Source organism: Dendroctonus ponderosae, unplaced genomic scaffold, assembly GCF_020466585.1.
Source record: "Dendroctonus ponderosae isolate FM_Combo_2020 unplaced genomic scaffold, Dpon_F_20191213v2 Dpon_F_20191213_1, whole genome shotgun sequence".
Taxonomy (NCBI): Eukaryota; Metazoa; Arthropoda; class Insecta; order Coleoptera; family Curculionidae; genus Dendroctonus; species Dendroctonus ponderosae.
Window position 1 is genome coordinate 59,686,525 of NW_026017110.1, and position 25,324 is coordinate 59,711,848.

The 25,324-nt window shown below is 34.2% G+C and overlaps 1 protein-coding gene and 1 long non-coding RNA gene across 5 annotated transcripts in view; both read left to right on the top strand.

The window, feature by feature from the left end:
* Nucleotides 1-992: 992 nt before the first annotated feature.
* LOC109532877 overlaps nt 993-25,324 on the top strand; it is a 32,073-nt gene continuing 7,741 nt past the window's right edge. The window contains exons 1-4 of one of the 4 annotated variants that reach the window (XM_019897984.2): nt 993-1,094; nt 7,099-7,952; nt 8,117-8,710; nt 9,370-9,479. In XM_019897984.2, the coding sequence (XP_019753543.2) occupies nt 7,126-7,952; nt 8,117-8,710; nt 9,370-9,479 (1,531 nt within the window). In that variant the 5' untranslated portion in view covers nt 993-1,094; nt 7,099-7,125. Of the gene's footprint in view, nt 1,095-1,375; nt 1,454-4,806; nt 4,878-7,098; nt 7,953-8,116; nt 8,711-9,369; nt 9,480-25,324 lie in introns of those variants that run through there. The other 3 variants (XM_019897987.2, XM_019897986.2, XM_019897985.2) reach the window with 3 other exon arrangements.
* On the top strand, nt 15,533-16,230 carry LOC125502541. Its single transcript, XR_007280308.1, has 2 exons — nt 15,533-15,610; nt 15,894-16,230. It is a non-coding gene; the product is annotated as an uncharacterized LOC125502541 (long non-coding RNA).

The window sequence follows — 25,324 nt, forward strand, 5'->3', positions numbered from 1 at the left end:
TATAGAAAAAATAAAAATTATCCAAACGGCCTGCGAAAATTAGGTATTTATAGAAAAAATGAAATTATTTTTTTCAGTCAAGTCATGACCCAAGCATATATACATAATTTCCTGAAATAATTGAACGGTGGGCAAATATTTTCCGTGAAAAAAAATTATAATTAAAGGCTCTCTTTTGAATTATCAAAGTAAATAAACAGGCTGTGAAAACGCAGTGATTGGTAAAGCGGTAAAATCAATCAAGGTGAAAGAAAAAAGCCCCGCCTGGTAAACATCAGTAAAAGTGTAATTTAAAATTTTGCATAAACTTTCAAAAAACAACATTGTGATCTGATTCGTCGCTTAACTTTCCTTAATTCCTGTCTTGAAAATGCAACAATTTTCAATTTATGCAAGGGCCAAGAACGGCCAGAAGTAATGGTGATGAAAATGTAGCTTTATCAGTTTGTTTCTTCACGTTTGTATTTTTTTGTATTTGTAACTAGAGTGGCTAAAACTTGTTATAATAAATGAACGATTCACCCTTTAGATCTATTTATTAATTTTATTTGTTTGTTATTGTTAATAAATTATGAGGAGATGAAGTGTCTTCTCTCTAGCTATATAAATTGTATGAACGAAAAATTCAGTTCATCATCATTAATTAAGAACAATGTATAAATAAATTTAAAAAAGTATTCTAAAAGGTTTTCGCTGTTTTATTGTAAGAGCACTCACACACTCTAGGTGAAGATAGAAACTTGAAAGATGCAACAGAAATAGGTCACTAGAACATCTTTATGTTGGAGTGTTGTTAACTTAGAGGATAAAAATGAGGTGGCTGAAGACCAAAGAAGATTGGCCAAACATCTGGTATTTTTGACAAAAAAGCTTGGTTGAAAACATTAAAAAAGAATTGTGCCCCACAGGTAAATGGCAGTTTTGTTGCGCGAGGACATGCGAGACCATACGAGGTCATATTATCTCCCAACTGGGTCTCCAAAGAGGTGAAAACAGTCTGCTATTTACAATCTCTGCAGAGTGCCCCATACTTTAAAACAGATAGAACGGTCGCTGCCGTTTTGTACGCTAAAATGTATTCGAAAAATCTGGTTGTAAGTATATTTGTTGTTATGTGTTAATGGTTAACAAGTGCCGAGTTACACGTGAGTCCGCGCGTTGTTTTAATATTAATTCAGTTACCAGGAATACCGTTAGCAGAATACCTGCTACCTTATAAACTCTTGGCCTGATGATCGCCAGTTTTAAAAATTTGCCCGATAATTTCGCTTAACTTTGATGATGCGCCCAATTACACTGAATCTCCCAACTTTTTTCGCATTCAATCGTCCTTGATGGATTCACTGTGCTTATTGCTTGCTGCCCCTAATTTAGAGCAACGTCTTATGTAAAAGTTATGAATTATTGTGGTGCCACAAGAATCTCCATGCCGGTGAAAGGGTGCCAAAAGAAGGTAGCTATGTTATTAACTTAAATGTCAATAGTTGCATACCTAGAATGTATTTCTTATATATTATTGATTCAAAGAATGCACAATAATCGATTGATCGAAGCAGGTTCATACAGAGAATTGTTTCTCTGTTTCCTGCTTTTGCCACCACCCAAACCAGCCCAAGTTGTTTTTTTTTCAAGTATAAGTACAAAATCACCCTATATTGTTTTGTAAATTGTCTAGCTTTAGTCCTGTTTTTAATGGTATTAGTATCTTAGTTTGAAATGGAGGTCAAAAATAGATAACAAGCGGTAATGAAAAATATTATTACCTAAATAGTACCAAGTAACGTTTTGATATAAACCTGGTAAATGTTGGTCAAATATCGAAAAAAACATGCAAAAATTACTAACATTACAATGACAAAATAAATCCCAGCACTTCTGGAATTCTGGAATTGAAGTTCCTACAAACATGACCAAAACATATATTTAGCAACCCGATGTTATCTTGAAACATGTCTTTGACTGTAAATATTTATTTACCATTTAAAACTCAAACCATGGCAGGTTGTCCATTAAATATAAACAATTAAAGTAGTAAAAATAATTAAAAACTGCTAAATCGCATCGAAAGAATTGGAATGAATTCGTAGTGTAACAATAGAAGGTTCCATGTTAATTTTAATTTGTTCCAGTTGAATCGAATGATCTCATCTAACTGTTCCGTATAAAAAAATCTGATCGAATAACAACAGGCTAATTATTTGATTTAAATATTACGAGGGCTATATCAAAAACGAAATGCCGGAAAAGGGTTTTTAGATCAAAACCACAGCAATGTCTGTGGATTGTTACATAAAAAGGTTTTATAATGTGAAACGCATAACTCGGTATAATTTGCGTTCCGAATCAATCATATCAATAATACTGACCATTGACCGGTTAATGCAGGAAAAATTGTTCCGATAGTCCCGCTGAGCGATAACAACTATTTTGTTGCATCCATATTCAAAAAGACAAGTGTATTGTGTTTAAAGTGTGCTCGTCAAAGGCGAAATAGAACAATTGAATATTTAAAACAATGAAAAATGGTACCGACCTTCCATCCGTCGAGTTGCTAAATAATGTCTTCGCATTATGCAGGTTGTTTCAAGTACCGATCGCAATTCAATCTGATCTAATTTTCGGTTGAAATGCTTTTCAAAAAGTGGGCATTTCCTCTGAAATACGCCAGTGAAATCCATGCAATAGATAATGGTTTCTATGGTACTTTTCGTCCATTGAACTCTTCATAATACATATTGACAAAAGCCCACCTGAACTTAATTCTTCATCGCTCCATTCGTATATTTCGCTAAAATTGAAGGCCACCATATTATAGCAGAAGAGCAGGCTTATGCATAATTCAGTGATGGATGGCATCAAGGATCCGAAAAAGAAACCATCACGTTTCGATTAAAATTATAACAGCAAACTCACAAATAAATAAAATATATTTTAAAACCTTTGAGACACACTGAGAAGAACAAAATCCTAGGACAGTTAATTATAAAGTACTATAAAACGCGAGAGTGATTTAAAGGATTTAACAACTGCTGAAAAAATAATTTTTCCCAGATTGTAAATTGTCACAGTTGAAAGAACTAAGTTGGTAGCGCACTGAAAAACTGTATGGTCTCCATTCCGGAACTTATTCACTTATCTCTTTTCCTTATATTTTTTCACTGCAAAAACTGTAATTACTTTTCGCCAATTTAAGGTAATTGATAATTTCAAAAGTTAAGGCGCTGTTTATGTTTTGCTTAGATTGTTTAAATCGGCTCGACTTGCAAAAAGATAGAAAACGTTGAACAAAAAGTCAGCAACAGAAATGTAGAGATTTCAGTGCTTATTTTAGTTATGGTTGGAAATTCTATACAAAATTAATAAATTACGAAAATGTTTTACATTGGCGGATAAAAAATGGTCTATTTGTGGAGATTTCTAAAAAACTTCATTCATAGTAGGTAGATTGAAATGCCATGAAGTCGACGTGCATATTAATAAGAGTGCTCACGAAATTTTACTTGTGAATATAGTGAGCGTTGGAAATCTGTTGGAAACCCCAATAATTTACCATGATGTTATTAAATATTTAGGAACTATCATCAGAGTTTCTATAGTGATTTGCCTTCGGCAAATAATTGTACAAGGTAGGCTAATATCCCATATAAATAACTTTCTTCTCTCTTCACTTCATTGTACGTTTAGCTGAATACATTCCAATCGATCATTGTTCTTTCCTTTTTACGATATTTTATTCCACTTTTACTTTATATAAAAACTTATATGGTTAGGTGACAATAATACACCTATTAATCATTCAACCGCATTAACAAGCAGCTCGAATGTATCTGTATACATAGACAATATATTTGAAGTTGAATACGAACTGAAGTTCAGTTTTTGCATATATACTAATATTCCTTATTGCTTCTCACGTTTATTTGGCGTGAATTTGGGGACTTTCATTATTATTACAAGTGGTGGTTTTATTGAATGCATTTGAGGACTGATTAACGTAAATTTTGCGAAAGCAATATCACGATAAATGTTATTTTCTACATGAACTTTTCAATCAGAACCATCAACCCAGTTGCGGCTCTTGCATTTTTTCAATTCTACGGATATGTTCTTCAAAACCAGATTCTCTCTCGTCCAACGGCTAAATGACATAAATCATTTCCATAGTTATAAAATATGTTAACTGAATCACAAGTGACTTAACTCTAATTAGAGACCCATTTCATTCTGATATGAATGTATTAGACATTGAAAATAAGATGAACTTTAATGAGCGTACAGAAGATCGTGTGACCTCCTTATCTGAAACTGGATTGGCAAAAATATGCAGCTAGCAGGTCCGCACTTCGGATATTTTTTCTGTATTGATAAAATAGTTAGTTTAAAAGCTGATTTTCAATGTTTCAAATTCACTAAAATGCACCTCTGATTTAAAGCGCCTTTTGGCAAACCAAAGCAAACAATTTGATTAATTACAGTTTCTTGTTTCGATCAAGACTTGGAGGCAGCATTTTTCTGACATTGAAAAACACATTCAAAATATCTTTAAATAGAAAATAGAGATACTTTTGCAATCAAAGTAACAGCAATTAAAACTAATCTTCGCGCCTATATGGATTAATCGTATTATTTATGGGCGGATTCCTTCCAATTGACTTAATTAGCAAATACATTCCAGATTCATTTTTAGTCCAATTGTAGATATTCGCGTCCTTCGTGTATGCTCTTGATTTTATTGGCTTAAAATCTTACATTTGTAAAACTTCGTACCCCAGTTTTCGCTGCCAATTTAATATGATATACCATTTCAATGTGGTTTTGCAAAGAAACACTTCAAGCTGTTTGCAAGTGAACAGTGGTGATTTAAAACCAATTTACAGGTAACAAACTAAAGAATCAAATTAATTTAAGTATAATAAAATAATTCACGCAACATCTGTATATTAGCAGTTGAATCATAAATCATAACTACTCTATGCTGCTATTCATATGTTTCCTTATACAGGGGTCCCATAACTAATGGAAAAAAATTAACAGCGGTGTCCGGTAGTAAAAATAATACGCTAACGAAAACACAAACACCAATAGCTCGCTTTAAAAACGCTCTAAATTTTCTTTGACACAGCCAAGTTCTTCTAAACCAATATTTTCTAAGCAAAAATACCTGGTTGGCATTTCTGAGATCAACAATTTTCGAAAATTTTAAATTAAAGTATTCGGTGCGATACATTTAATCTAATAAGAACGTGCGTAAAAAATAACTTTTTATTTAGATTTTCTACTTTCTAACTAAATTTAAATTTTCTACACAAAGATTTACTTCCTTTTTTGGTTTCGGAAGACAAATCCCTAAGCATAAGGCGTTTTCTGATACTCAAGCAGGATGGAGCCCGAGCTCATTTCTCACTGCAAATGAGGAATCGCTTAAATGAAAATTTTGCGAATCGTTGGATTTTTCGGTGTCGAACACCATGTACGGACTCATAGGCTTAAAATCCGAAGAGAAGTCTAGAGGACTAGACTTTTGTATATGAAGAAGCGATAGATACACGAGACGAATTATTAGTAAAAATTAAAAATGCTGGATATATTTTGAAATAAATATTTTTTAATTTTTTTAATAAACGTACGATTAAGTGTATTGAAGCTATACTATTTTTTTATAAATATTCAAAGTTTCAGTCATTTAACTGCGCGGGTTTGCGAAGTATGAATTTTTATACTCAGGTTTGAGGCTTATATTTGAGTAACCGAAGGTTTGAAAAATTCTAGAAACTAAACAAGTAGTGGGAATTGATTGTAATTTTGTACATTTATTAACTGGAGGTTCTTCTTTAAATAACCATATTTGGAGAATTTTATCTGGGGCGTTTGGCGATTAGTAAATTTTTCGATTCAGGTGTGCACATTTGGGGCTCAAATTTGCGTAACCGAAAACTGGGAAAATTCTAGCAATTGAAGGAGCACTTATAATGAATTTTAGTTTTGTAGATTTATCAACTGGAGATTCTTCTTTAAATATCCAAAATTTTAGGCATATATCTGCGCTCGCTTGCGAAGTGTGTTTCTTTGGGTTCATGCGTGCAAATTTGGGGCTTATGTTTGAGTAACCGAAAGTAAGAAAAATTCCAGAAAATGTTTGAGACCTTGGAATCGATTCAAATTTTGTACAATTATCAATTGGGATTTTTTCTTTACAAATGCAAAAATTCAGATATTTATTCGCTCGGGTTTGCAAATTGTGAAGATTAGATTCAGGTGTGCACATTTGCAACTCCTATTTGAGTAACCAAAATTTTGAAAAATCTGAGAAACTAAATGAGCATTGCAAATTGACGCTAGTTTTCTGAATTTATCAACTGTAGCTTCTTTAAATATTCAAAAATTCAGCCATTTATCTGCGCGGGTTTGCAAAGTGGGAAGTTTTAGATGCAGGCGCACACATTTGAGGCTCATATTTGTGTAACCGGAAGTTTGAAAAATTCTAGAAACTAAACGGGCGCTTGAAATTTAATGCAGTTTTGCGAATATATTGACCGGAGTTTCCTCTTAAAATTTAAAAAAAAATGGAAATTTATCTGGGCGAGTTTGAAAATTATGAAATTCTAGATTCAGACGTGCAATTTTGGAGCTCATATTTGGGTAAACCAAGCCTTGAAAAATTCTATAAATTAAACGAGCCTTTGGAATCGATAGCAGTTTTGTGCTTTTATCAATTGGAGTTTCTCCTTTAAATGTTCAAAGCTTTGGCCAGTTTTCAGATTACATTTGAATATGGTGAATGTTAATGCACAGGCGTCCACTTGGGGGCTCATACTGAATAGCCGAAACTTTGGAAAATCCTAGAAAATCACTAAATCACTGAGAGTTCAAATCGGGTTGAAAGTTTGTCTATTGAGCAACCAGGACGTGGTCTTTAAAAATAAAAAAAATTTAAGAAACGGTTCACTCTTTGAGTTAAAAAAAACAATTTTTTAATGAATTTTAGTGCCAATTCTACTGCAAACAATATCCTTGCTAAAATGCCAAAAAAATCCTTGCTGCTGCCCGAAAAATTCTTTAAAAAAATGATTTTCAACTAATAATATATTTGTTTTGTAGGTCAATGATTGCTGAACAATCCAGAAAATGTCCCAATTATACCAAGACCCATTTGTGACAGTGGTTTCAGTTGGAATAGAGGAAAAAACCCATCAATGCACCCCAAAGAAGGCGTTGAATAATTCGGAATATATTACTGTCCTCACTATCGGTAACGAAGAAGCTAAAACGATCAAAGATGTTACCGAAGAAGTAATCGTTTACAGGCTGCCAGGTGAAAGACTTGGTTTCGGTCTGAAATTTGAGGGTGGAACGAAGGCGCATGAATTCGTTAAAAGATTATTTATACAATCTTGCGCTCCAGATAGTCCAGCTTCTCGTGTTCAAAGTTCCTGGGGGCAGCTGGTGGAGGGCGATGAGGTTCTGGAAATTGACTCCATTGCAGTCAATAACATGACTCGAATTGACTGTGTGAGGTTTCTGAAGGATTCTAACGTCGCCATAAAGCTTCTAGTAAAGCACTGTTTCAACACCGTCAGCTTGAAGCAAAAATCGAAATCTTCCGAAGATCTGCCAGTTATTATTAGCACTGAAGAAAAAAAGCCGCCTCCCGTGCCCCCGAGGAAACTCAATAGAAAACTGCATAAAACCCTGCAAACCAGCAGTGATAATGTTCACGACAATATCATTCCCTCAATAAAACAAGAATCGTTTTCCACCAAATCAGCACGGCTCCAATCGCCAAGGAACAGTTTCAGAAAGAAATACTCTCCTGATGTTGCCAGAAGACTATCTGATGGAAGCCTCGCTCCTCCAGAGGCTGAGATATACCTTGACTTAATATCACAGGAATCTACTCAAAGCTGGAGTGAATCGGATGATACGGGAAGCACCATTTCAACCGTCCTAGACAGGTAAAAGTGAAATTTAATCAGGCAATTTAATTTCACGAAAGTGAATGCTAATCGATAAACGTAGACAATTGATAGGCCAACCAACAATAATATTTTAGTGTTTTTAAATTATTCATAAATGCAAATGCGGAGTGCGATATTTCATACATGGTGTTGTTTTTTAGGTTTGCGTCCTTTCCAACTACCGCAACTTCGAGCTTCGCCGGAAGCCTTCCATCTACACCAACTTCAATTCAGAAACACCTCGATCTTTCTTATAACATTAATGAATTTCCCGACGATGATTTCTTGCCTGCTCTAAGTAAAAAGGGCAGTAGAATTGAAGAAAACAACAACATAATTGAGGGAAGTGATGAAGCGAGGGAGTTTAAAGTATTTCAGCCCATTGACACGTTCCAAGAGGAGCTTGATATCAATCCAATCGTCGAAGCAGCCAAACGGCCAGTAATTATTCCTAGATCTAAAGACAAAATAAATAAGGCTTCTTCAAATGAAAGTACGAGTACTTTGCCAAGATTGGTAGATTTCGTTCCAAAGTCGCCTCAAAGAGAGCTGGACAGTTCGATGGAAACTATTACCAGATTTTTGGACAACGAAAGATTTGACTTTGAGTTCGCCGAACAGGACAACAATCCTGAAAATGATCCTGATTACAACATGGACGGCTACAGTTCCAAATGGATTCTTTCATCACATTTATCAACCATCGGCGAAGACGAGGAAGAACAGAGCGGCCAAGAGTGCTCAAGCAATATGGGGTAAGGCATATTTTAGCCTTTTCAAGTCCCATGCTCTTTACAATTTTTGGCCTTTACATTTTAGAATGTCTTCGATTCTCCGCTTACACACAAAACCCTTATAAATACCTCGGCCTTTGATTACAATTGAAAATTATCTTTAAATATAGACACAGAGCAACTTTAATGATATCCCATTAGAAGGCGACTTGTTGCCCGCATTGCCATTTTCAATCTGCCGCCAACATTTTCACTTCAATTTATTTTTGCCTTACACGAATCGAATTCCATCTAGGTATCTTCGTAAGGCAGAAGTGCAAAATAACAATTTTTAAATCCATACGTTATTTAACCGCTTTCACCTTTAAATTTAATTGATGCGACTTGTCTGTCGTCCGGCTGATTATCTTGAATCTTCTGCTCGAAACACATTTGAATCGATTTTAGAAATGAGCAAATTACGCAGATTCAACGGAGAGATTAAACCAGAAGTATTAATTATTTGATTTAAATATTTTATATTAAGCACCTAACCACCTAAAAGCACCGTTGTATGCAATAATCATATTTCAGTAGATCTAGAAGTTGTATAATGCTAAGGATTATGTTGAAAGGCTTTATTGTAAACTGGCGAGAAAGGTTTTGGCATATGTTGTTTTATTTAAATTGACTTTTTGCAGTGTCCTTCCTGGTCCACCTCGAGTTATGATAGAGTCCAGTGAATTCGGCAATTTAGACGCGAAAAGTCCGCGGAAAGAAAACAGTTTTGTCGCAGTGAAGCCGCCTGAAGGTAAGTCCAACAACAGTTGTAGATTTTCAAGAGAAGTTATTAGATTGACTTAACAGAGTAAAGCGGTGGCAGGAGTTTATCGCAATTCATAATTTTACTAATAACATCAAATATTCTTGTTTGTTAATTATTAAAATTCCTATTCAGAAAAACTTGACTAGGAAGTGCGAAGGTGTTTCACTTTAAAAACATTTACCTGAAGCTCATCGACTAAAAATAAAGGACAGTCATTATTTGTCACATTTTTATTACTTGCCCCGGGCTGACTCAAAACAGTGCATTCATCAATTTATTTTTAATAATATATGTAGATGCATTTAATAATAATAATAATAATAATAATAATAACACTAGACATGAAAACGCACGGAATTTTTAAATGACACTGATAATTCGAGGCCTAATAAGATGATGGTTGGTGCAGCATTAACTTGTAATGGAATATTTTTTCCCATAAACACATAAAACCTTAAGGAAGTCTCATGGCTGTGCAATTAAATGTGAAATTGATTACTAAAATTGACTTGGAGAATTGTAAGTCAGAGCAGTTTATGGCGCAAAAACCCACATACTATCCTTGATTTAATTAACGCAACATGTATTCATCTAATGTTCTGTGTTTGATGAATTTTTACTGTTGCCTTTCGAATAATAATGAAGAATTATCCTTCTGCCATATTTATCTTTTCATTTGTTCTGCCTTCATGCTTTATGATTTTGCGTAATTATTTCTGGGAGTTGATGTGCAAATGAGCGGTTGTGAAATGTGTTTGCATTATATCACCGTTTGTTTTGTGTAGTATTTGGGAGAAAAGCCGCAAAATTGAACAATTTATTCACTATTCCAATAAAAATTAATATGCTTTTTCACGTACAAAGAGCCTTGTCCAAGCTATCGATTATACTGAACAATTGTTAAGAACATTCACCATTATATCTCAGAGCTGCATGTAATGATTCAAACTTGTGGTTTAAATTGTTCGCCATCAATAACAGCGCTCTTCGATAAATAGTTTATGGTTTATGGTTTATGGCACAAAGGCATTAAGAGGTTTTTATAACTTTTTTGAATTTTCTGATTCCACTCGTTTGTTTAAATCAGCAATGGAAAGATTCATCAATAACTTACTTTAACTATAATCTACTCCGCTTTGGTTATTATTAATCGTTGTGCTAGAAAAACTAAAATTTAAATTCATTGTCGTTGCGATGTTCATTTTTCAGGCTTAGAGGTTTTCATTAGCTATTCATGCCTAATTATAGAGCACATAATTTCCTTTAAGGCTTTTCTTTCACCAACATCAGCTTTTTCGTGCTGTATTAGTAAACATGTAAACGTAAAGGCATTCCTGATGAGTTTATACATCAAACTTTCTTGTAAACTGATCGCTCAAAGAAGTAGATATTTATAGGCACAATGTCTGGTGGAAATGGATTTTTCGAAAGAAGAACAATAAATTGAAGAAAGTTTTAAAACTTCCGCTGGTGGAAGCTATGGAAATACAGGAAAGTTAACAGTTATCAGGATATCGCATCCATAAAGTCATAAAAGCGAGATCAATTTCTGCTTTTAATTTTTTTGGGTGGTTTTCATATCTATGTTAATTTTGGGCATTTTTCTATTTGTAGATTGTAAATGTTTCCTTGCTCACTTATCCAAAATTTCTCACTTTGAAAATTAATTATCAATTTAATTTAACTAAAATCATGTTTAGTCGAAATTTAATGTATATTATTCTTCGGCTCATTTTGATTCGGAGTCGAATGAAAAAGAAAAACAGCAGGACTGACATCCAGACTTAGTTGGTGATTTTCGCAATTTTTCATTTTGAAATTTAAAGCGCCTTAAATTTGCAAAATTTCATTGGAAAATTTAAAGGTAGCTCAAGTGACTCATGCCCCAAATGATCTTCTATTTTCATCGCAAGGATGCGACGGTTGCAATGAGTTTATTATATTGAATGCAAGGGCGAATCCAAGGGGGGTCATGAGGGTCATGACCCCCCTTTTTTCTGGGTTTATGTCGACTAACGACAATTTTTCTAATTTTATAGGCAACAAAAGACTAAATTTGTACTACTCAGAAAGCTAGTTAGATCTGCCGCTGCTCAATGTATTTCGCTTTCTGAGTCAAAACTACTGAAATTTCCTCACTCATGTTGTTATGACTCAATGGAATTTTAAATTCTCTATCCAACGATGCCAAAACCCATTCTGTGGCTCAAATGGTTCGTTAGAAATTTCAAAGAAAGCAGCGTCATATTTGAGTCGATTTTGCAACTAAAAAACACGCAAATCTAAAACTTCTTGAAATTAATACTTTATTGGGAAAATTGCCAACATTTCCTTATTGACGGCTCTTCTTCTAGAAAGTCCATTTAGTTCTCTCTCAAATAATGTAACAATGAGCGTTCTTGCTCATTTGAATTCGAGAAATGAGCAAAAACGGGACGAAAAACATGAAATTTTGGTATAATCTTGCATGTTCAAATTTCGCTTTCTGGGTCAAAACTACTCAAATTTCCTCACTCATGTTGTTATGACTCAATGGAATTCTCAATTCTGTATCCAACGATGCTAAAACGAATTCTGTAGCTCAAAGGGTTCGTTAGAAATTTCGAAAAAAGCAGCGTCATATTTGAGTCGATTTTGCAACTAAAAAAACACGCAAATCTAAAACTTCTTGAAATCAATACTTTTTTGAGAAAAATGCCAACATTTCCTTATTGACCTTCACCTTCTAGAAAGTCCATTTAGTTCTCTCTCAAATAATGTAAAAATGAGCGTTCTTGCTCATTTGAATTCGAGAAATGAACAAAAACGGGACGAAAAACATGAAATTTTGGTATAATCTTGCACGTTCAAATTTCGGTTTCTGGGTCAAAACTACTCGAATTTCCTCACTGCTGTTGTTATAACTGAATCGAACTTTCAATTCTCTATCTAACTCTGTGGCTCCAATGGTTTTGGAGAAACTTCTAAAAAAGCAGCGTCATGTCTCGAAATCAAGACTTTTTTGAGAAAACTGCCAACATTTTCTTATCGATGGTTCACTTCGATGAACGTAATTTATACGAATACGAATAAATTAAATACGAATTTTTCTATATGGTATTGAGGAGCTCCTACATCGAGAGTATTGAGCGTTTTTAATATAAAAAATCAAAACGTATTTGTATGGTCTGTTGTAAAAACAATGAATGTCGTATACAGTAAATTGATGACCCCGTTTTTGAATAATGCTTTTGCAGATTTACAATATTTCGATACACTCCATAACAAAAATAGAGGATTTCGCATGACAGTAGGTGATAATGCGAAACAGCTATGACGTGTATGGGCATGTTAATTGATGATTCAATAATTCGTAACGTGTACAGAAACATTTGCTTAAACTTGTGGTATTTAGTTACAGTAATTTTGGCTGACACCTTGGAATAACCATGTACATGTGGTGGTACTGGAAATATTTGCTATTGCGAATTTTTGACTCATTGGCATATTAAAAGGCTTGTTATATTAGAAATCGTACAGTTTACACATTTAACGGAATTTGCCTTACGAAGCGCCTTTTCAATTACCTTTATCGACCAAGTGTCAATCAAGAACGTGCTGAATTTTTATAAACCGATTTTGGTTCTTTTAGCATCTGAACTGACCCGTTAGTTCATTAGCACCAATCACTGAATTCGTGTTCCACGGGCTACATGCTTACAATGCGATCATTTTGATTTGCAAATTTATGCTCAGGTGTTAAAATGTACATTGCCTGAGGAATTCGTCTGATTTCCTGTTTTGCCACCAACTTGCTTATTCTGCAGTCAAATGCGCTGTTTTTGGAATAGTCAATATTGAATCGCACCTTACGCTTCATTTTGTTGATCTTTCAAAAATACTTCAGAGTTCATCGGTCCTGTTCCCTGAATTCTATTTGCCTTATGACTCTTAATTAAAGAGGTGCTAACCGTTTTCCACTTAGCCACTATTTATATTTACTTATGAATATATTTTTTAAAGGTTGTAATGAAAACAATTGAGGCATATTCATCAATACATTACACAAATTCCATTCAAGACTACACACACTTGAACTATGTACACAATACAGTAAAAAAAATATTTCTCCTCTGTACCAAAGTGTAAAGTGCGGCTCAACCTGGATGTAGAACAGTTTTCAACAGAAGTCAAATTTTGCTATAAGCGTTAAAATTTTTCGATATCGGGGAAAACCAGCATAGGTACTAGTGAATTTTTTTGGTGTTCCACAGCGGTCAAAAATCCCAAAAAACTAAACAGTTTCAAACTTAAAACTGTTTCTCTAATTTAACTTCCCCTTTAGAAACCATTGGTATATAATAGATAGGTGCGAAGCACACTAATACAAGAAAAACATTTTTGAACGTTTTCCAAATGTATCTGCAATGCACCCGATGGCCATAAAAGCTGACTCTGTACAAACACGAAGTTGAAAACATCTCTACACGGTGTCAATAACTGCTGCATATGGCTCTATGAATATCCATATGTAAAAATAGTTTAATGCGGCATTTCACAGTTTGATCAAGCCTTAAACCGGATGCGTTAATTAGTTCACTTAAAAGCATTGAGTCGTAATTGAACTACTATATGTAGTGTACTCGTTTTCAAAAAGACGTCAACATAGTTAGGGGGCTTCCCCACTTGTCCTAAAATTGTAAATTTGAGATAAAAGATCACTTGAACATCGGCTTCGTAAAAAGGCAATTGAAAAACGAGCATTTTGAAGTTTGTTTTCATGTCAAGTGAGCATTTATAAGTCGGCGTGTTCAAATTGGTCGAAGTGTTTCGGTTCTACTTCAAGTTACCTACATAAGATGGTAAATAATAATGAACGGTATCTTCTAGGAAACATAAAGTATTTCACAGGTTTAATTATCTTCAACTTATTAACAGATTAACACACCTCTCTCATAAAAAGCAAGATGGATTAATACAAGTCCGACATATGTAGTAGATTAGCTTATTATACAAAGAATATCAATCAGTCAAATAATTTTAACTAATATTTTAAACAGTCTTAATAGTCTTGGTTCGTTAATTTTTCAAATGTCGCATGCTATTTGTTAAATCATCAAAATCAATATTAATAATGTCCCAACTCAATTCCTGTGATGTAGTTTTTACGAGTTCGCGCCGTTTTGAAACGTTGTTATTTATTGGTTTGAGCAATAAAAAAGCGATTATTAATTGAAATAGAATAAATTTGCCTGAAATTTATATTGAACTACGCAGTTTTCAGATGGCTTCAAAAGGACATGGAACTTTGATAATATTCGTAATGTTTTTGGCAACACAGGTGACAGACTGAAAAATTTTAACAAGTATGAATTATTATTGATGGCAATAGAAAAATCGGGATAATTCCTTATTAATAATTCGTTGAAATTTATCTAAACTATTTTACAGTTAATATTACATTGATTGGTTGACGTAAATCAAGTTTCGCAATAATCAGGGTTATCAGGAGTTCCAGCGACAGTTTTAATACGGTCTATTTAAATTAATAAATCCGGCAGCTTTGTATCTCACCGATCGTATAAAACTGATTTACGACGAGACAAACATACTAATTAAGAACGAAATGTTATTATTTCAAATATGGAAATTTATTGTCGAGTATAGTTTCGCCTCCTTGATCTCTCTAATCAATCTCGAATGTACTCAAAGTATCACAAAGTAAGTATTGGGAAAAATGCTTATTTTCGCTTAGAAGTGTTTTTTTTCGGGTTTGGAAGGCGATGTTAGATACGCCCCTGTGCCGTGCAGCTTGTCCGTTGGCCCTTTATTACCACCTGCTATTAAAAAAAAAGACAAGTGTTTATCAGGACATGTGCTTTATAGCAATCTGCTTCAGTTTAAATCCTACCTGTTGGCATTTCTTGCCCAAGATTCCACAAACTACATTCCTGCAAAATGGTGCAAATTTGTCTGAGTTCTCATGGATTTTTCTACTTCAATTGAAGCAATTTTGCGTGTATTCGCGTTTGAGGAGTGTGGAACGAGTTGGTGTTAATGGTTAATGAAGTCAGTGGGTTGATTTGAGTAATCCATTGTTATGTGGTGATATGGTGAGGTTTTATGAGCTATAAAAAGTAAGTAGGTATTGGGCAAGATTGGCGGAAATTCTGTTTCCATTGGTTGGAGCTTGTGCAGCAGCTTCAGCAGGAGCAATCGTGATCGACAAGCCACTCCGCAGACCAGAGCTAGGTGCCCTTGACTCGCATCGTCCAGTGACCTGCGATGCTTGCCATTTCTTTCTTCCTTAAGAGCTCGCTACGTTCCTGCTTTTGCACGCCATCCGAAAACTATATCGTCAATCAAATTAAATCGAACCCGGTACTGTTTCGTTAATAACGCATCGTTAATTTATTTTAGGCAGACCAAGCAACGTGGAAAAGAAAAGAAGAAAAGACCGCTGCGGGAATAGAATAAGCCACGAATGTAGTTCTACTCCGGTGTTTGTCTCGACCAGCAATCAAATCGCCGTGAAATGATTTAGTTACTTGAGTTGATCATTGCTCGAGACAATGCAACAATAATATTTGCGATCGCCGATCAATTTTATCAATTTTTCTTCAAATCGGTTCGGTTTGCGCTACGCGGTCTACCCGGTTCGGTCCTGCTAGTCTTCACTGAGTTCCTAATTCCTGTTTGTTTGTGATATACAAGTTTTGTTGCTTGTTCTTCAAAGTGATATTTGCCAATAATTAGGGTAAGCTTTTTGCATTTTTACCAATTTACTAGCTTTCTACCTCATTTAGCTTTTTTAATTCAAAATGAATTTGAGAACGCGGAAATTTATCCGAAAGATATCTCGACTTGGTTTGAAGATTTTTTAAATATTAATTGAATTTGAAACGGTTTTTTCAATTTTAAATAAACTTCTCATATTTTTCTGAAAAATTTCCGCAAAACGTGAATGCATTTCAAATTTCCTAACTGAGGCAAAGCTACAAAGTCTAACTCAAGGAAACAAGCGTTTCAATTAATAAACGATTGTAAGCCTTATCAGGTTAGTTGGGGCCGAATAAGCCCATTAAGCATTAAGTTATTTAACTTGATTTTACCATACCATAATTGCATTTTAATTGCTAGATATCAAATTTATTCATATTTTCTATATTACGTATCTAACATGGTTTGCAATGTGGATTTAATCATTTGCAAAAAGTGTTACATTACTTTTATTTAGTGATTAGAGCGGCGTTATAAATCTTTAAACCCCGGTCCAACCCAAGTTTAGTAAGTCGGGGTTTAACCTGATTTAGGATTTAATCGGTATCGAGATTTTATAAAATTGTCTAATCCCCATAAGTAACTAACAAAAGGCAATTTACTGCAATGACGAATGTAGGATTGGCCTGAAATATTTCACCCCAAACATTTTTTAGTCAAACTCAATGGAACCACTAATTTTAAACTAACATAGTCAAGAGACCAAATGTCTACTAAATATGAGTAATTCATCAATTATTTACGAGTCCGATAAGCGTCCTCATGACAATATTTGTAACCGTATTCTATGAAAAAATACTTAAACTTTCATGACATACCGGGAATTTATGGGCCCCCTCTGATTTATGGGCAAGTATTGTACTTTATTGACTGAACGGTCATTTACAAGTCGCAAACTCAAAAACTTATTTCAACAGGTCTAATTTACAGCTCAACACCTCTACCATACAGTGCGAGTCCTTAACTTTAATTCAATAAATCAAAATCAAAAATAAAAAAAGCCTGCCTTTTTTTATCGCCTCGAAGACGTCCATTGGTATTTTACATTGGGCTCCTTTTTATGAATAAAAAAGTTTATACAGCGTGACCCCAAATTTCAGGTATCGTGTCTGCTGCTATTTTTTTAAGTGACAATTCTTTTAAAATGTATATTAAAAGTGATAATGTCTCTTCAATAAATGCTGAAAATGTCGTCCATTAATCAACTGGCAACATCCCAAACGGAACTGAAACTCGCTTTGGGCATTTCTAATTACGGCGGAAATTGGCCTACACTTCTGTCGTATTCGTTCTTGCAAATCCTCAGTGTTTTCCGGCGTGGTCTTAAAAAATTGCTTGATCAATGCTCCCAAAAAACTGTCCATGAGTGTTAAATCCGGAAACCTGGGAGGCCATTTAACGGGCCAGCTTCTACCAATGCATCGCCTGTATTGTTGAAACCAGATTTATTATTGGGGACTTCAGTTTTTGCCGGATCAGAAAACAGACTAGAGAAATTCGGAACTAGTCCTGCCTTCAAGGATTCTAATGATCCGGCTCCATTGAGATTTGAGGAAAATCTTTCTAAACACTCGCTAGAATTTACTTTTTCTGGATATTCTGTGTGGTTTTCCCGCATCCAGTGACGCCTTTGGTATCTCCAATAACGAACATGTTGATGTTGATTCGTCAGAAAGTAGTACGGTTCCTATGTTTCGAACATTTCTATCTAGCAGACTCATCATTTGTTCGCGCAAAACTGCAGAATCTGAAGCAACTTCTGGGGGTCTTGGAGGGTTTTTATTTTTCGATGAAATTTTGGGTTTCAAGAATATTATCGGCTCAGAAAACTGGGTATTTCGATTTGCCTAATGGGGACATGAGGATTTTCTTGAACAGAAAGAAGTACAGGGTGTCCCAACGATAGAGTAAAGTAAGTTTGCTCTTAACCGGAATTATTTGTTTCCAATTTGGTGGTTTAGTAATGTTGTAGCGCAGAAAACAACTTTTTTCTGTCGATTTTGGAATTTTCTCGCAATTTATATAAAATTGGAATAGCCGGTATTTAAATACTTTGCAAAAGAAATATTAATATTGTATTAGTTTTTTTCGGCCAATTTTCAAAGTTTTGCCTCTAAAGACAACGGATAAATTTCCGATCAATACCATGAAAATGCGAATTTTCATAGTGAAAGCCGAATAACTAAAAAACTGCCCAATTTTCTTTCACATTTTTTATATCAAAGGGCCATTGAAATTTAGCGAAGAGTTTGAAAATGAAATAAAATATAGGGTGTTCCAAGTCGTTTCTACGCTGTCGCAACTTTTCGCAAACCATCTGTATAAATGTGAATAATTTAAAAACATGTGTGGAAATTTTGCAAAGTTTTTAATCTTAAGTTAGATATGAGCACTGCATTAAAAAAATACCATTGCTTAAAACCATGCCGCTATAAAATGTTATCAGATTTCCTAATTAAGTACAGACACACTAAGTCTATAACATATATCATTGACGTATTTGATTGGGTGCAATATTTGTTGTCAGAGGCTTATTAGATTCCACATGTTGCAGTTTGGAAAATGATTATTCTGAATGTGGCGAAAGAGTTGCGATGGTGTACAAACAAGTCGAAAACATCCAATTTTCTAATTGTGCAAATAACGAAAAATATAAACCTCGAATAGGAAGGAAACCGGTGTTTGAACAAGACACTGGTCAGGCCACAAAAATCACATCTGCCTTCGGAGAATCGTGTTAGATAATCTGTAACCCAGTTTATGAAATGTTTGCAGCTGAAGATAAAAGCCTAATAGCAATGATAATCGAAACTATCAAAGTTGAAAGCAAGGTCTGTTTAGAATTGAAAATATTTAACGCAGCAGGTACAAAATGGCAAAACAAGAACAAAGAACTATAATGTCAAACATTGACAAGACTGCTTGTGGTGTGAAAGTCCTTCGAAATTGCCTGCAGATTTGCAGGAATTATAAAATTAGCTAAAGGATCTATAAATATCTTGAAATTTGTAGCCATATGTACGAGCCGTGTACTAGCAACTAGCTTTTAAGGGCATGGAATGCGCTTTAAAAACTGTCCAAGGCGGGATATCGGTAACGAAAATTTCACGAACATCTGCAACGCAAACTTTGCACATAGAAGTCGTGGTACAACGCCCACATTGGGTAAAATGTGAAACAAAATATATTGTTGAAGGTGATCAACTGATTTTGCAAATGTTAAGTCTCTTAATTGCTCAAAACTAGATTTCATTTTCTGCATTTTAGTCCTTGCCTTCGCAATCCGAACTTGTTTATTTATACAATTTGATATTAATTCAAATGAACCAGAATTAGTAGAAGAAAATCTTGAAATACCCACCACATGTAAATTTCAATACCTAATTACGCATTAGGCGCGCATAAAATAGTTTTTGTGATTAATTGCACGGTATTTGAAAGGAATTACCTCAGGATCAGAAAATAATGGATTTCTGCACATGTAGATACATATATTTCTTTACACGGTAGATACGTATTTTTATGGTTGTCACGTTAATATCAGGCAAAATATTTGCATGAATATTTTCAAAATTTAAATAAACAAACCCAACGGAACCCATAATTGAATTGCAATATTTGAATACATGCAAGCGTTTTTGTCGCGTATTTATTAAAACAGTTCAGGAGTGTTGAATGTTAATTTGAAACTACCTTAAAAACCGCGTTTTGAAATACTGACATTCCTTGCAGTCTGCGGAATTTCTAATTACTCGATAAAAACTACGATTTTAGTTCGTTTTATTAGGAAACTTACATTAACAGAACCATGTGCAAACATTGTATCCTTAGTTTATGATTAGCGACACATTAGTTTGAAGTTATTGGCCACATTTCAGATAACACGCGGCGATAACAAACTCTTTATAAATCAGTACATGTAGAGTATATTATTTTAAATGTAGGTGAAAATTATCGAATATGAAGTGCAACTTTATCAAAGTCAATATTTGCCTTTAGTTTTCGACTTTGCCAAACGAGGTAACAGAAAAGGTCAGACTAAAATCTTTTAAAATATGAAAAAATACAGATGATCAATAAATAAACCAAAAGTTCCAAAGGATTTAAAAATAATCAGCAATTATTAACATTTAAAAGCAATATCTAGTTAACAACCGTCATATCTAAAAATATGTCTACAATAAGTAAATCAACTTCACAGAATAGCTATTGTTTGGTTGGAATTTGTGTTCCTTTTAACGCCAAAAAGAAAGCATATAATCACGACTTTTAAAACCTAATCTGTTATTTACGGTATTAACAGCGAGGGGTACCTCACGAATTGCGACCCCAAACCAACAAGAAAATTTCACAATTTCATTCCTACTTTCGATTTAGAAATGTGAAATTATCTGTTGGTTGAAAACAGATCACATCTTGACCGTAACATTGTTGGCATTATGAATAATTAACTATTATATATACAGCATGTCCAGCTTGCCGAGGTGTCAGCTAAATATGCACTACAGTATTTATGGGAGTATTTTCAAGATAAATATGTTGTCTAAAAGCTACAGTCTATTGGTCAGATAGTGCCTTTTTATGTTGGTGATTTTCTAGAGAGGTGTTTGTTGTGGAAAAGAGAGTGCGTTGAAAGCACCGCTAATCTTTCAAACTTGTGTCTTGTGCATTCCTGAATTTGTTTTGTCTTTTAATAATTTTGCCTTCTGAAATAAACTCATTTTGCTTGTCCACTGAATATACCTAAACATTTCATAATCCAGATCTATAACTGATAAATATTGCTGCCATTTAATTATCATATCTTAAATAGGATTTTGAAAGTGAATAAGCAGGCATTGAGATACAATTGGTGCATATTAGCATGCGTTGCACTAAGAATGGTACCAGAAACAATGGCAATAATGAACAATTACTCTACTATAACTGTGAACTTCGATTGAAATGATTAGGCAAACTCAAATGGCAGAACCGCTGTTGTTGTGGCAATTAAACTTTGGTTTGATTTTTTGGTAATCCAGCTCCCGTCTGCTTGAAGATAAAAACATATTAGCCACAAAATGTTATCTGAATGATGGATGGTGATGAGGCTAAATTTGTTATTTTTACATGTTTACAGTAGTCTCTCAAGATAAAAAAACTCAATTCTTCCATATATGACTAGTAATGTCCCGTATTAAAAAATGAATCAGCGATGTTATTGGGATTTTCTACAGTAATAGAAAATTACGCTCAGGAGGTCATCGTTTATTTTTTGAAAACTCGTCAGTCATTCTTAATTTGCTAATTTCGATTGAGTAGGTATATGTAGATGGCAGCTAGACAAATCGCTTTGTAACAACATTTATATATTAATTGACATGTTAAATTGATATTAGTCACGATTTGATTAATCAAGCAAACAACAAATATAGATTTTCCTGCATGTAATAAGAATCTCGTCATTGTAGCTTCTATGTTTAATTAGTGAGGCTTTGCCCAATTCACGCAGTTTGATAGTTTGCAGTTTCATTTTTCAGTGGTTTAAAAAGAAGTGCGCGCTTCTTCCACAGCCCGAATTTTTGCAATATTTCACTAAATATTTACTCAGCAATCGTCAACGTTTAAAGCAGTGTGTGTGTTTATTATTCTTTAAAACATTCAACTTTCCATTTAAGTGAATAGAAGATTGCGATCATTTCTAAAACTAAAAATAAAGTTAAATATTTGAGAAGTCGGGCTCAACATAATGCATCATTAACCACATAGGAACTATTGCAGTGAGATAAGCTAAGCTATTTAGGTGGCAATTTTAACATGACAACAATAAGTATCAGGTATGTAACGTGTTACCGCAATGTTAAATGGTGTCGCCCCAACAATTTTTTAATAAGTAAGTTAATAGCGAATAAGAATCTAAATATTGATAAGGAAAATCGTACCCAACGTATCAATTTATCTGATTTTATTGTGGCAGTAGCTCTGGGTGTGTAATAAATTAACGCACAAAACAGGGTTTTCAACTGTTCAGTACAGGGCAAGGTACTTTACAGTTCACATAGTGAGAATAAAAATAAAACAAAGTAACTGTATTAATAATTGTTATAGTGTCGATTGGAGCATTTACCACAGCCCAGCGTAATTTATACAATTAGTTTCATGCATTTTTTGCCGTATGGTTTAAGTTAGTGCTACAAAGTGACACCTTATGGTTTTAACAAATCCAATGGAGCACGGATGAAATTCCTGTTCGAGCAATAAAAATGCGATTCCTAACGGCACATGTTAATGTTTCGCGTTTCTTTTCTTGCTTCAAAACAGATTTGTGTAATTATTTGGTTGGAAGATTTATCTACGGTGCCAATTTGCTTTATATGGTCAATGTTGGCCTCAAACTAACATTTGCCTTTTTCGTATTCACACGCATTTTGTGTTAAAAAAACGCCTGTAGAAGCATGCACGCTAGACGCTTCAGATTCGAAATAATCGACATTCTTGGTCAATTTTAAACAGTTTTTGAGCGTTCACGATTTATTCTTTTAAATAGGTGTGCATTTTGGGAGCTTCTTAGGCTTCTCTACAATCGACTGAGCTCAAAAAACGCGAATGAGAAATTTTGATTTCTGATCGAAAATTTCTAAATGATAGAGGACAATTTTTTCAAAAAAAAATTCAAGTGTCTCAAAATACCTCAAATTCGATATCATTTTCATCTGAAGGGAGCTAGGAATGCAAATATCTCAATAAAAACACCCATAATCGATAGTTTGAGTGTGAAGACTGACGATTTATTACTTATTATAATCTCTAATCTTTAGATATGTATTTTAGGGAGCTCGTTAGGTCGTAAGCAATAGGTTGAGCTCAAAAAGCGCAGATGAAAAATTTCGATGTTCTTTTAAGGGCTACCCCTTCTTTTATAAGGTGGATTGTTTTCATAAAATATCAAGTGTCTCAAAATTCCTTGAGTTCTACTTCAATTTTTCATCATTCAGATCTCAAAGGAGTGAGAAATGCAACGAACTCATTGAAAATCATGCTGACAGCTTCAGTTTAGAAATAATCGATATTCGGTTCATTTTGAGTTGTTTTTGAACGGTTGCGATTTTTAACCGACAATATTTTTCTTATTATAGATCCTATTATAACTCTTCGTAGATGCACATTAAGGAACTTGTCACGTCGAAAGAAGTTGATGGAGCTCAAAAAACACGCATGTAAACTTTTCATTTTTGATCGAAATTTTTCTAAGGATGGAGGTCGATTTTTTGAAATTTGATCAAAACAATTTGATCAAAATCGCCTGAATTCTACATCATTTTCGTCTCACGCAAGCCAGAAATGCGACAAACTCATTGAAAAACATGCTGGAAGCTTCAGTTTAGAAATAATCGAAATTCTCTGTTCATTTTGAGTAGTTTTTGAACGGTCGAGATTTTTAACCGACAATATTTTGCTTCTTATAGATCGAAACACTTTATATGTGCACATTGGAGAGCTTCTTACGTTGAAAGGAGTCGATACAGCCGAAAAAGCACGCATGGCAAATTTTTATCTTTGATCGATATTTTTCTAAGGATGATGGGGTGTCCATTTTTTTTTAATATATCAATTTTCTCAAAATGCTGACAATTCTACATTATTTTCACCTCAACGAAACGAGAAATGCAACAAAATCATTGAAAAAAATGCTGGAAGCTTCAGTTTAGAAATAATCGATATTCTCTGTTCATCTTGAGTCATTTTTGAACTGTCGCGATTCTTAATGTACAATATTTTGCTTATTATAGACCTGAACACTATATGTGCACATTGGAGAGCTTCTTACGTCGAAAGGAATTAATAGAGCTCAAAAACACGCATGCCAATTTTTTATTTTTAATCGAAAATTTTTTAGGATGATGGGGTGATGATTTTTTGAAAATTTATCAATTTTGTCAAAATGCTTTGAAGTCAACATCATTTTCATCTCAAGGAACCGAGGAATGGAAAACAGTTGTTGCAAATGGCGCTAAAAGGTTCAGATCCGAAATAATCAACATTTTAAACGGCTTTTGAGTGGTTTGGATCTTTAACCGACGATATCTTCTTTATTATATCCTTAAACACTCCAGATATGCATATTGAAGAATCTGTAAGGCTAAAGCCTAAAGCTATGCATTGAGAATAAACACACCTGTAAAAAGTTGTTTTTGGTCGAAATAACACTTTTTCGGAAAAATATAAGCTGCTTAAATGGCTCTGTATACCATTTCCGTAGAAATCGAAAAAGTCAATAAGCTCAGGAATTGGCACTCTTCTTTCCATTCTGATCCGCAATGATCTCTACTTATGGTCCATTTTAGAGGTTTTGGGTCTTTACCCGCGGCTATCTGCCTCATTAATGATCTTCCCTAGCGGAAAACAATATTCCAAGCTCAAAAAATTCACATGTTCTAATTTAAATTTTACCAGAACCCTCCTCCATATAAACTGACGACTACACAAGTTTTTTATTGAGATTAAGAACTATATAAACTTAAACCGTTTGATTTTCTTTGGCCCACCGTGAATAACAAATATTAGATTTTTTGGCCGCTCGACCTTCTTTAGGATTGAATCTTTCAAAAAAGCTTTCGCAAGGTCAGTGAAGCATCTCGAAATATGCTTGTTGGCGAGATAAAGATTTCAGCTAAAATAGGTTGTTTTTTGCACATAACCCAGTAAGAATCTGACCTCAATGTCTTGGTTGTCTTTTGATTTATTGTACAATCCGTCCTTGGAAAAGAACTGTTACCACGACGAATTTTTCTGACAACCTTGCGGTAATTTTTGGTGACATTTTTATTTTAGACACTTTATACGTGATACTGCTGTTGATAATTCATGACAAACGTTAGGTAATTAGCCATTAAACCCCAGGAAACAATGATTTCCGGTGTAAATACTCGAGATGGAACAATTTTAATAATCGCTTTTAATATCGTTTTTGCTTATGAATTTATATGGTTCTTTCTCTAACTGGACTTCTGCCGCTGTCATCAGCATCTGGCTGCTGTTACAAAAAACGTAAAATAAATTCCGTAAAATACCGTTGGTTATCGTGGTTCAGG